Consider the following 12630-nt stretch of genomic DNA (forward strand, 5'->3'; position numbering starts at 1 on the left):
GTCACTATGGAGAACAGTATGAAAGTTCCTAAAAAAACTAAAAATAGGGCTACCATATGATCCAGCAATCCCACTCCTGGGCATATATCCGGAGGAAACCATAATTCAAAAAGATACATGCACCCCAATGTTCATTTCAGCACTATTCACAATAGCCAAGACATGGAAGTAACTTAAATGTCCATCGACAGAGGAATGGATAAAGAAGATGTGGTACATAGATACAATGGAATATTATTCAGCCATAAAAAGGATGAAATAATGCCATTTATAGCAACATGGATGGACCTGGAGATTATCATACTAGGTAAAGTAAGTCAGACAGAGAAAGACAAATATCATATGATATCCCTTATATATGGAATCTAAAAAAATGATACAAATGAACTTATTTACAAAACAGAAACAGACTTGCAGACTTCAAAAACAAACTTACAGTTACCAAAGGGGAAAGGGGGGGAGGGATAAATTAGGAGTTTGGGATTAACCTGTGCACACTACCATATATGAAATAGATAACCAACAAGGTCCTGCTGTATAGCACAGGGAACTCTACTCAATATTCTGTAATAACCTATATGGGAAAAGAATTTGGAAAAGAATGGATATAGGTATATGTATAACTGAACCACTTTGCTGTATGCCTGAAACTAACACTACATTGTAAATCAATCTACTCTAATATAAAATAAAAATTAAATTAAAAAATTAAAAAAAAGCAAGTTCTGAAGCAGTAAGTCTGATGAGATCCTGGAAATACTCATCTTAACAAGCCAAAGACCACCCCTTGGGAAACTCCACGTAACTGCAGGCCTCATCACCAGGCCCACCTGGTGCAAGACCCAGTGGTGGGGGGCATCTTTATGGGCACACGGAGCACAGTTTTCCCAAAGCCTGAGGATCAGTTTTAAGGTCTCCTCCGAGCACACTGACTGTCTCATTCAAGTTCGGTCCAGATATTTGTGGACCCTCACTTAGAGAGCTTGTAAAAGCACAGGCTTATAAAGGCATTAGCATCCAGTCTTGTCCTACGAAGGATCGGAGCATCCTGCCTGGCTTACAAGTAGCTTGACACTATTTTGAAGCTCAAAAGCAGTCAGATGATCCCAGAAAGAGGGTGGGAAAGAAAAATTAAATTTCTGGAATTGATTTGATTCATAAAATGATTTAAAATCCAGTAAATACAAATGTACTTCTAACATACCCAATGTAGTACTTTTTAACAAGTACAATATATTTTTTAAAGCAGTCATATTAAAAGAAATACAGGCAATGGTCTTTTTTTGTGTGAGTTAAAACCCTACAAACCGACCAAGCTTTAATCTGAGAACAATCTAGAGAGTAGGAAAAACATTTTGTTAATTTTAAAATATAAATTAGGTTTTTAAATTGTGCTGTCAAAAAGCTATCTGGGAGAAGCAATCAAATCTTACTCATTTTCACCCCCACCTCTAAAGCAATTTTAAATAAAATAGAAGCAAAACGGTGTCTTACGTTTATTGGTAAAGACTTGTCTTCCGCCCACGTCAATGACTTTGTTTTGCTTCCTCTCCCCCGAGAGATGCTCCAGCAGAAACCTGTCCAGCTCCTTGTAGGTGCTGTGGAAAACACAGCCTCGCTCAGCCTGCAGGGCGATCGCCTGCTCCAGCAAACTCAAGTTCCCCTTGGCTTTCTCCAGGGCAGCGGCTTCCTCCACCCCCGCGGCCGGACACCCGTGACTGTGATCATCCTCTCTACTCCCAGGGAACGAGGGCTGGGCTTGGCCATCCGACGGGTCCACGGGAGCGTTCTGTGGGTCTCTCCTTTCTGTTTCCGAATCACACGTGCTTTCGCAAGAGATAAACTTGTCACCTTCAGTTTTTATTTCAGGAACTTCCAATAGGTCTTTCCTATCATCCACTAGAACATACTTTGGGACGCTCTGAGGTTTGGTTTCTTCTGAGAAGTTGGAGGCGCTGTCCCAACCATTCTCTGCACTTTCAGAGTTACTTTCATTGTCATCGGAGGAGCAGAACCGCAGCTGGGAATCATCGATTTTGTCTTTTCCATCATCGGAATGAACCATAAAGCACTCATCCACTTCATCCCCCTCTGCTTTTAGAGACTGGATGCCACTGTCATTTAAGTTCTCACTTATGGTCTGAACAGATGCATTTTTTTCAAATTTCCCCAAATGCATTAGCGATTTGACCACGAGCTCTTGATAACGGCCGTATCTGTCTTCCTTCCCATCGGAATTTTCTTGTGCAGTTGAATGAAGCTTCTCCTCCATGGGTTTTATCATGATTTCTTCTAGGGAAAAAAGAAAGCCAATATTTGGAAAAATAAGAACAAAAAGTATTTTAAGGAAAATTACAGTGATAAATAGATATACATATACATACATAATACATGCAAAATGTGAATATGTGGACTCCATCAATTATATAAACATTGGGTAGAAAAATATATACCCTCTTGACAAAACAAAACAAAACTCAGACCTTAATATTCTGAGAATTGCCTTTAAAGAGACAAGCTATTCTAATTTTCAGCATGTCAGTGCTAAGCTCGTCTAGTTACTGAAATAAATACTCAACCATCACAGAGTCCTGAATGTGAAATTCATGTTACTGTACCTCATATATTTGCAAATCTCAGTCAACCGGAAGAAAATTAAACATATGTCCTACTATACATTATAAAAAGGAAGTATTCATCGAATTTCTCTGCTAGTGTGGCAATATATTTTCAAAGCTTATTTGGTTGGTTTTCTCTGCCTCCATAGAGTCCCAAACATACTTTCAGATTTTATGGAATGTTAGCTAAAATACACAACACATCTACATGAGATGAAAACTAAAAGAAGCCTGAGGTTCTCGAGACTTCCTGATCACTGTCATAATTGTCACACGCAAATGCCATGCCGAGGGAAACACAAGTAAATGGGAGAATGAACATGATGGAATAATATCTTGAATAGTAGCTCAGTTTCTGGCCTGGTACCTGCATGCACTTGTGTAAAAAGGAGATGAGTCAGGAGTGGGGACGATTGGAGGATGCTGAATGTTAACCAGTTGTTCTCACTCCTGATGGTGAAGAAGGCCTGGGACTGAGAAGAGCGCCCACCCCCCAAGCGCCAGTCTGTCCATGGGGTGTCCATTGTCCCAGAGCAGCTGTCCGTGTCACCCCCTTCCCTCTTGGCAGTGGCCCAGTCGGGGTGACAGATTGTGTGTGTGTATATATTTATATGTACAGTCATCCTCCCCAAGCCTGTCCTGGTGCAAACGCACCACCTGAGGTGCAGATTTGCCAGTGCCCCAGCCCTGGCCGCACACATGGCGGGGTCCAGGGAGCTCAGCGCCCAGCGATCGCCAGGCTGTGAAATGCACCAGATAACCAGGCAGTGGTCCCTGGCAGTCACTAAGACAAAACAAAAAGAAGAAGCTGTGTCTCTAAAGGCAGGGTGGCAGACGGGAACACAAAATAATAAGCCCCCTTAAAGACGGTTAAAGACACCAGGTGAAGTGCATTCTGCGTTAATAAACATCTTGGGAGGAAAGGAAAGCACAGCCGTCCTGTGTAAGGGCTGCGGGAGAGGGTGTCTGTGCGGAAGACAATGTACCTTTTTTGGGTCTCGTTTAATTTTTTATAAACATTGTGTCTGACAAGGACACTCAAAAATGCATCTCCATCATCTTCCTTTCTGGTAATTATCTGCCTAAATCAACACTGGACTGCCAGGATCAAGTAAATATTGCCATAGTAACTAAAAGCATTTTTGGATGAAGGGAAGAATTCAGTCACAACACTAACCCCTTTAAATGATGCTGATTATAGAGTGCAGTCTTTTGTTGGGATCTATTCAACATAAACTGAAAAATTTAACATTTTACTTCCTAGAAAAGAGGCTGGTGAAACCAGCACATAATATTTGAACGGATGGTGTATCCTCTCCTGAATTCATATCAGAGGAACTCCAGGTTTAAATAATATATTAAACATAGTCTAAAATGCAAATGAAGTTTTTCTCAATATCACAGTTGGCTGTTAAGAGAAAGTGTAAAGGGTTATGATAATTTTAGAATATTATGAACTACAGAAAACAAATAAAAAGCATTTTCAGTGAATATGCTCAATTCATTGAACTATTCTCTCAACTCCACTTAACTACCCACATGTGTACAATAATGATTTATAGACATTATACCTAATTATGCATATTTGGGCTGTGTGAGAGTGCTAACAAAAGCTCTAGAAAGCAACAATTACCTCTGTTGCTTAGCTACATAGTTTAAAATATTCCTATTAAGTGCAGATCACCAGAGAGGCGGGGGTGACAGCAATGCACGTGTGCCCGACGATGTGTGTCACCGAGCCGCTGCCAAGGCGAGCGTTTTGGGTCATTTCCAGTTTACATAATTGTTTGGTTCAACTGTTGGTTATATGCTAAAAGAAAATATTTATTAATTGTTCTTCAGAAAGAGAGGAGCCCTGCTGGTGGAGGTGCCTTCGTGCGTCGCCCGCGGGGTTTCCAGGGGCGATCTGCAAACCTGCAGACCAACTTCCCACGTGCCCACCCCCCTCTGCCATCACTGTCATTGTCACAAAGAGAGAAGTTGAGCTCACTTTTGAGCAGACAGATCTGCGACGGGGCGCCCCTTCCCCCCAGCTTTGTAACAGGCTGCCTACATTTTCTGTGCTTGTGTGTTTTTGTTTTCCGGGGTGGCCCGGTGGTCTGTTTTGTGCTTTTGTCACTGACATAACCCAAAGAGCCCTGCGTTAGGGACCTCGTTTGATTCTGGGCCTGGCGTGTGTCTCTGTGCCAACTCCGATGGGTTCCTCACTCTTTCTGAGTCTCACCCTCACAGGAAAGCAGGTGCCACCCAACAGGTATGCGGAGAAGGATGGCTGCTTCTCCCTTCCCTGTTACTATGGTAGACTCAGCGATGGCAGAGGAGACATGGGAGCTTCCACCTAGATGAGGTGCGGCCCGTTTTTCATTCAGAGTAAGTGGTGACCATGCCCGCTGTGGAAGGTCACAGTCCAAGTGTAAAGAGGACCCAGCTCAGTTCACCATCACCCACGTCACACTTGCTATGCTCGCCAACTGCCTTGGGGATGGGGGGGTCCGTGCGCGGCGTGGAGGGAGACCTCCCGGGTCTGAGGTCCAGAGACTGGGGTCGTGTGGTTGGCCCAGCACCATCTGCCTGTATGGCCTTGGGCAGGTTGATGTCTCCCGAGTCCTGGGTCCTCATCTTTAAAACGAGGATGATCTGATGTCCCAATGACTGGATGACCCTGTGACATGCTAAGACAATGAACTGGTATGTTCCTGGCATGGTGTTCAGTTACTCATTTCATTTAATCCTCACAACAGCTACAGGAAAAGTACTTTTGACTCCCTGTTACAGGTGGGAAACCAGGGTTCTAAAGAGTCAAGGGCTTGCTCAAGTTCACACAACCAGCCAGTGGCGGGGCTGAGACCCAGACCCACGGCCAGATGCCTACTATTTTCCCACATTTGGATACTTTCAAGAGTGAATTTATAGGAAAATACCAGAATACACTTGTCAGGTAACTTGTAATGAAAAGCAACAATCCTTAAAGTAAAAAGAAAAACACATAAAGACAAACACAACAACAAACAAAAACTAACAAAGTGCATCTCACAGCAAAGTGGGGTAGAAAATTCCTCAGGTGCACTTCTGGGGCTGGAGCAGGACAACACTTTCCTCACAGAGCAAAAAAATAAATAAATAAACTTCCTTTTGGCCTGATATGTAAAAGCTCACATTTGTTGATTTGCTTTAAACCAAAGTCTCTCCTCTGAGGGGTCTGGTAATCCTGAAGTTACCTGCTAGCGGATTCTCCATAGGTATCAACTGTTCTGCATCAAAACAACTTAAACAAAAGAAATCCTCTGAAAATCACGTTTTGAGTTTGATTCCTTTAGTACAACTGGATTTCAGATTTTAGTTCTGTTTCTGTAACTATCTAAGTGACTTTTACAGGTAAATTAGTTTTTAGGCCTCCTGAGTATGTCAGTTTTGCTGGGAATAAAAGCCCTAAAAGATGAATTCGTCTTTCAAAGTTTTAGAATGGGAGTGGCTTATCCTTTATTTGCTGTTTGTGGAGAGATAACATATTCAAAGTATCATCCCAGCTCCCAGAGCCTCCACAGGTGTGACGGGTTTCCTGGAATCACGACCACGTGCTCACAACCCGGGAGGGTCCCACACACTGGCTCACCCCACTTCTTCCCCTCGTCTGCGCTGGGAGCACACGAGTGCGTCCTGCCTCCTGAGAGGGCTCTGCAAGGTCATCTCCTGTTTGCCCCAGTGAAAAACGTGCATCTGCATATGGTTTTGTCCAAATAGTCTTCTATCATCCTTAACGCCCACCTGCAGCTCTTTGAAAGAAAGCCAGGGGAGGGCATGGGGCACAAGTTTGCCATTAAAGGGATTCAAGCTCATGACCTCAGCCTTCATGAGCCTAACCCTCTCTCATCAACTGAACCGCCTGCTTAAGACAAAATTGGGCACACACCTGGTCAGGTGAAGACCTTGGGGCGCCTGGAGTGCCCGAGATGGTAGATGAAACCCCTTATGCTGGGCTTGGGCGCAAACTCAGCTCTCTTGCCTTCCGGGGGCTGGGGGTCGCTTGCTCAGAGGGCTGAAGGCAACTTAGACTTTTCCTCTCTCGACCAGGAAGAGAAGCATCTGTGACCTGTCATTTCTGGAAATGTGACTTCATAATTTGACGTCATAGGGACTTTGCCCATCTTGCCTTCCAGAGGTGGTCAGAGCATGGGAAGGGCTGGACTATGGAGCACAGTTAGCTGGGAAACAGCTATTTTGCTTTTGTCCTTCAATTGTTTCCTGATTATCTTCTTTCCAACGCCTACAAGCTGCGTTACCTTTAGCGTTAAATCCCTTTGTCCTCGATGGTCTCATTTGTAAAATTGTGGCCGTAATAATACACACTCACGTCATTGTTGGGTGGATTAAGTGATATGATTTATGTGCTCGGAATATATTAAGAATTCAAAAATAATAGCCACTACGGCTGTAATTTTAGCATATTCATTATGATTAGTAGTGGCTCTAATACTAAAGAGTGAACATTTGTGAAGCTGCAGATAGAAGTCCATCAGTGCTTGTAAGTGAATATTTAACTGAGAATATTTGACAGTATATTTTCCTGGTTACTATCAAGCATCTACAATGATCATTCAGCTACAAAAGCTGGTGGGCAGGTACACTCCTGGTCCTCAGGGTACCTGCAAAATGTGTTGGTGTAAAGATGCCCATTTTCTTAAATACTTGGTAAATTAATGTCAGAGAGATGAATTATATATACCTAACCATACTGACTCAAGGACTTTCCCTAGTACTAGATTCAACCTACAGTTTTCGTGAATCAACAACAACAAAAAACTGACCAGCTCAAGGAAACAAACAAAAAAGTCAAGGATGATTATAATTTACAGATGAGCCATGAGGCTTTAAGCCATATGTTAAATATACAAAAGCCAGAAAATTCAGTCAAACACTAGCAAATCAGAATACAACTGTTTTAACTACAGAATCTCCAATTACTTGTAAGCCGAGATTACTGGAGATCTGATTGTGATCTGAGATCTGTGCTCACTCAGTCAATATGCTTTTATATCTTTTCTATTAACACCTACTGCAATTACTACCATTCTATATGCAATAGATATTTATGATCTAAGAAGCTCATTGCCTTTGGTTTGTATAATTTATACTTCTTTTCAAGTAACAACTTATTTTGTATATTTTGATTCCTTAAAAACTCACATTCAGAAAAAAATGTGTATGTAATAGAACATACACACATCTAGTTTCATTTTCTAAAAGGTCAAGCTTTAGATTTCCATGTATTTTCTAAAATAAGCTTTTGAGACATTTTGCATGTCCTTCGATTTTAGCCTCAGGCACAAAGTGGTCTGGGATGGTCCAGGTCCTGGAGGCACTGGGACAACCAGGGTCTAGTGGGGGTGACCGTGAACTGCGGAGAAGCACATCCTAAAGTTTCAAAAAGAAATTAGGGGCAGGGGATTAAGAGACACAAACTATTACGTGTAAAACAGATAAGCAACAAGGATATACTACTGTACAGCACAGGGAATTATACCTATTATCGTGTCGTAACTTTTAATGGTGTATAATCTGTAAAAATACTGAATCACTATGCTGTACACCTGAAACAAATATAATATTGTAAATCGACCGTACTTCAATAAAAAATTAACAAAATAAAATTTCAAAATAGAGACTGCGTCTCATACGTCATATCAGAAATGTCTTAAAGCTTACTTGGCAGGGGTTTTATCTTTCAGGGACTAGACATCCACCCCACTAGGGAGTCAAGGTCCTCTTCAACTCTGGGGTTTAGTCGCTTTTATTTTCTTCGGAAAGAGGCACAGTCCAAACCCGTGCCTGGGGCCAAGGATGCTCTGTGCTCTGTGGCTTGTGCTTAGACCCCCCCCAGTTATAGAAGGAAAACCGGTCCTCACTAGTGGATGCTGAGGGAAACCAATGTCTGGTTTTGCTCTCACGCTGGGATTTGCTTTTCCCACCATACAAATGGCATGTTCCCCTGAGGCGGGCCTGGGTCTGTGTGCGGGGAGGAAGTAAAGCTGGGGCCACTCCTCCTCGCTACCTGCGCCGGGGTGATGGTGGGTCTCCGGGGGGCCGTCCTGTCCCAGTGCCTCCGCCGTCCGCTCAGCCCGTCCCTCCTCACGGTCCATGCTGGGGCTGTAGTGTCGGGGCTTCATGAGCAGGGACTTTCTCTTGTTGACCGGCACCCCCAAAGCCTGCTCCCCGGCTCTCCTCTTCTTGGCCATGGGGCAGTCGTGCGCAGCACTGCAGTAACGGAGACGGATTAAGAACATGGTGAGAGAGTTCCCGGCTGTCCGCCCTTCGACCATCATCACCAAGCGCGACCAAAGAAACCTGGGACGCAAGGCTTGGGGTTAGTTGTGGGCATTAACAAAAACAGCCCATCCGTTGAATTCACTGAACTGTGTAGAGTCTATTTTACTGCCGATCAGAAGAGCTAAAAAAAAAAAAAATCATCCTTAATCCTGTGTAAGCATACGTTAATCTGTGCTTTGCCTGGCACTCCACTAAATACCCAGGGAGGGATGAAACAAGATTTGCACTGGTTTGTTAATCCCAAGAAAGAGCTAATGTGAAAAATATACCACCAGCTACAAGAAAACGTGTCCAGTATGGATAAATCACAAGGTTTTTCAGAGTTGTTTGCTACTGAAACTGCTTATCTCTGCCACAGTTGCATGTCAACCTTGAGATGCCATATCCCGGGCTTTGACTTGAAAGACAGGGCATTAAGGGGGGGACAAGCTGTGAACATCTGATCAGCCCATCTCCAGTCCCAGAAAAAAGTGGAAAGATGCTCATGGCACTCTGCCGTTTGGTTCTTACCCATTTGGCACACAGAACAAACAAATAAAAGGAGGAGAAATAAGATTGGATTTCACAAAAATGGACCACAGTTGATCCTTACTCCTGTTCTTGTACAGTTTTATTTGGAAGTCCTCCTGAGGATGGCCCTTTCAAAACAGATTTCCTACATATAGTTCACTTGGCATTAACGCAGCTCACTCTATGTGCTGAAGTTAAGACAAACATTCTCTTGGCAAGACCCAGGAAGACCAGAGGGTTTAGCCAACAGTGAGTCTCTGACATATATTTATTAAACGCTCTTTGAAGGAAAATGCAAACTTAAGATAAAAAGATCCGGAGCAGAGAATCTGGACTCAGAGTAACGAGATATTACTCCATCGCTAAAAGAAAACTGAATATTCAGCATTATTACTAAGACAAGAACTTAAATTGTTTTGAAGCATCAATGCAGAGAAACACCAGTGGTGGCCCATTCGTGAAAATTATTTAATTAGCATCACACATGAGTTCTTGAATTTGGAGGAGTAGGTTTTAAAACTTCAGAAGAGAAAAAAGTGCTCTTCCTTCTGGGAAAGAAAGAGATTCTGGAAGGAGAGATAATGCAAGAGGGTTAGAAATCTCTCACAAAAGATTAAACATTGAGAGCTGAAGATGATCCCAATAAGGAAGAGAACAGTGAGTTTCCTAAATAAGCTAATGTGCTTTGGCAAAATTTCTCTGATGAGCCCAAATTTAAAGTGACCATGGAGACTCCCCTGGCGAGTGGTTAAGACTTCTCCTTCCAATGCAGGGGGTGCAGGTTCGATCCCTGGTCGGGGAGCTAAGATCCCACATGCCTCGTGGCCAAAAAACCAAAACATAAAACAGAAGCAATACTGTAACAAATTCAATAAAGACTTTAAAAATGGTCCACATCAAAAAAATCTTTAAAAATAAATAATAAAGTGACCACGCACAGACGATGGAGAGGAAGAGCATCTCAGTAGGTGGGCAGGAGAGCACATGCCTTTGTGAGGACACCGGAAAGTGCAGGCCTGCATGGCCCGAGCCTGGCCTGCCAAAGAGAACAGTCTACAACATGCGTGTCCCGTGTCAGGGGAGCAAAGTGCAGAGAAGCAGACCCCCCGTGCGGGAGCCTACTCTGTCTGGGGGAAGACCTCTGAAGGGGGAGGGGCAGGAGGGCAAAGTTCCCAGGAATGTGCAGAGAGTTCAAGGCCCCTAAACCAAAGTCTTCTAAATCAAGTGAGCTTCCATCCAGGATGCTCAGAAGATACACAAGTGAGGCCACTAACCATTATCCCGAACCAAGAAGATTTGTAGAAAAGGAGAGGCTCCTGGCAAATGACATTCAGCTATTAAAGCGGGGAAAGAAAGTGGATTCTAAACACTAATGTTGGCATAGCATGGGCACTGGGAAAAGGGCTGAGAAAGTTTATTCAAACAAAGTTTTGTCAGCGCCAGGAAACACTGATCAAAGAGGTCCGGGCTGGTGGGCTTGGTCGGTCAGACAAACGCCATTCCTTTCTTTGGTGGCTGGGGTGATGGATGAGGCTGAATGTGTACTTCCGGTAAGATCCTTAGAGATTTCGTCTTGCTAATATCATTATCCAAGTGTACATAGAAAGACAAGGAACATTCCCCAAGTCACGTGACCCGTAATGGGTGGGGCTGATATTTGAGTCTGGTCTGCTGGTCCCCAAAGCTCATGCTCTCCTACCTGTTGCCAAATCAGAACAAGGAACCTGGGTGATTTCCATCTGCCTTTGACAACTGGGTGGAGTAGGACCCAAACAAACCAGCCACCACTCCAGCCGGAGGAACCTGCCTACCACAGGGCTATTCCCGATGATTCGGGACACTCACTAGATCGGGAGATGATGCTGAGCTGCAGCAAAGAAAAATGCTGCAAAACATGGTGAAGACACCGCCCTGCCCCCAACATGTCCAGAGTTGGGAGCAGTAGGACGAACGTGATGAGAAGACATTAATGATAATAAAAATCAAATTCAGTATTTGGGCCCAAATAATAACTTGTGGAAGGAAGGATGGAAAGGATGTTGAGGTTTTATCGAAAGTGCATATAAACACTAATATGTATAAACTAGACGACTAATAAGAATCTACTGTATAAAAAACATAAATTTAAAAAATGGAAAAAAGAAACAAACAAAAAAACAAATTTAGCTTCAAATAAATTATTGTATTTTACACTGTGTATGAAGTTCCCTACATAATATTGGCTGTGTCATCTGCAATGAATAATTCAATCTTTTGGAACACTAAATTCCTTAGCCAACAAAGGGGGATAATAATTCCCATGTTATCACATGTCGTAGGTAAAGAAGGTGACATCTGTCCTGCGAGTGACAAAAATAGGTCAAGACAGGGCTGTTCGGACTCCTGGTTCTGACTCTTTGCACCTCGGACTCCACCAAAACCAGGCTGAGCATCACCTGCACAGACTCTCCAAGCTTGTGTGTCCATAAAAGCATTCTACTTTTAAACATGGTATTTGCATTCACATAAATTACATTAGATTTATACATAACATTTGCTTGAAATCTCCCTTTCTGTGCATTTCTCCACTGCAAAGTAGCTATGGCCCAGGCAGCATTTGGAGCTAAAATGGAAGGCTTTATAATAAATATTACCCTTTGTGTGTGCATGGAAAATGGTCCCTTTCCCGCGTTTTCCCTGAGGGCACACTATTTTGGCTTTATTGTGACACTTCACTGTGACACTGCAATGAGGGAAAGCCAGGCTTTACATGTCACTGAAAGAAATGCCACAAAATGCTAACATATCTTCTCAAGGTTGCCAGAAATAATTTCCACTGGGTTGTGTTTGCCCATCTGTGGAGCTCTGAAATGTTAAGGAAATAAATGAGCTCTATTATCTATATTTTTCTAGTAGATGAGAAAGAAAGGGAAAAAGCACACTCAGCCCTGCATTTATTGTTCTATTCAATCAAACTGTTGCTTTAAACATTCAGAGTCCTCCAGGGGACATAACCGATGAGCCAAACACCTTTCAGCTCCATATTTCAAATCTGCAGTTTTGATTTTATTAAAACATCTTTAAAGGATCTGTACTTTTACCTGAAATTTTTGGTTACCTATTTGAAAAATGCTTCCATTTAGAAACTTGAATTCTAATTGGAAACGGTACTCCCTTTGATGACAACATATAGCTGAAA

The 12630-nt window shown here is 42.9% G+C and overlaps 1 protein-coding gene across 1 annotated transcript in view; it reads right to left on the reverse strand.

Moving 5' to 3' along the window:
• Nucleotides 1-12630, reverse strand: part of ST18 (ST18 C2H2C-type zinc finger transcription factor) — a gene marked incomplete at its 3' end in the record, with an annotated part of 104833 nt that overhangs the window by 54570 nt on the left and 37633 nt on the right. Inside the window, exons 4-5 of the mRNA XM_081258791.1 lie at nt 8668-8870; nt 1495-2292 (exon numbers count right to left, since the gene is read on the reverse strand). Of these exons, the coding sequence (XP_081114917.1) occupies nt 1495-2292; nt 8668-8870 (1001 nt within the window). The remainder of the gene's footprint in view (nt 1-1494; nt 2293-8667; nt 8871-12630) is intronic.

The sequence above is a fragment of the Mesoplodon bidens genome (genome assembly GCF_964165515.1).
Source record: "Mesoplodon bidens genome assembly, chromosome: 16".
In the NCBI taxonomy this organism is placed as follows: domain Eukaryota; kingdom Metazoa; phylum Chordata; class Mammalia; order Artiodactyla; family Ziphiidae; genus Mesoplodon; species Mesoplodon bidens.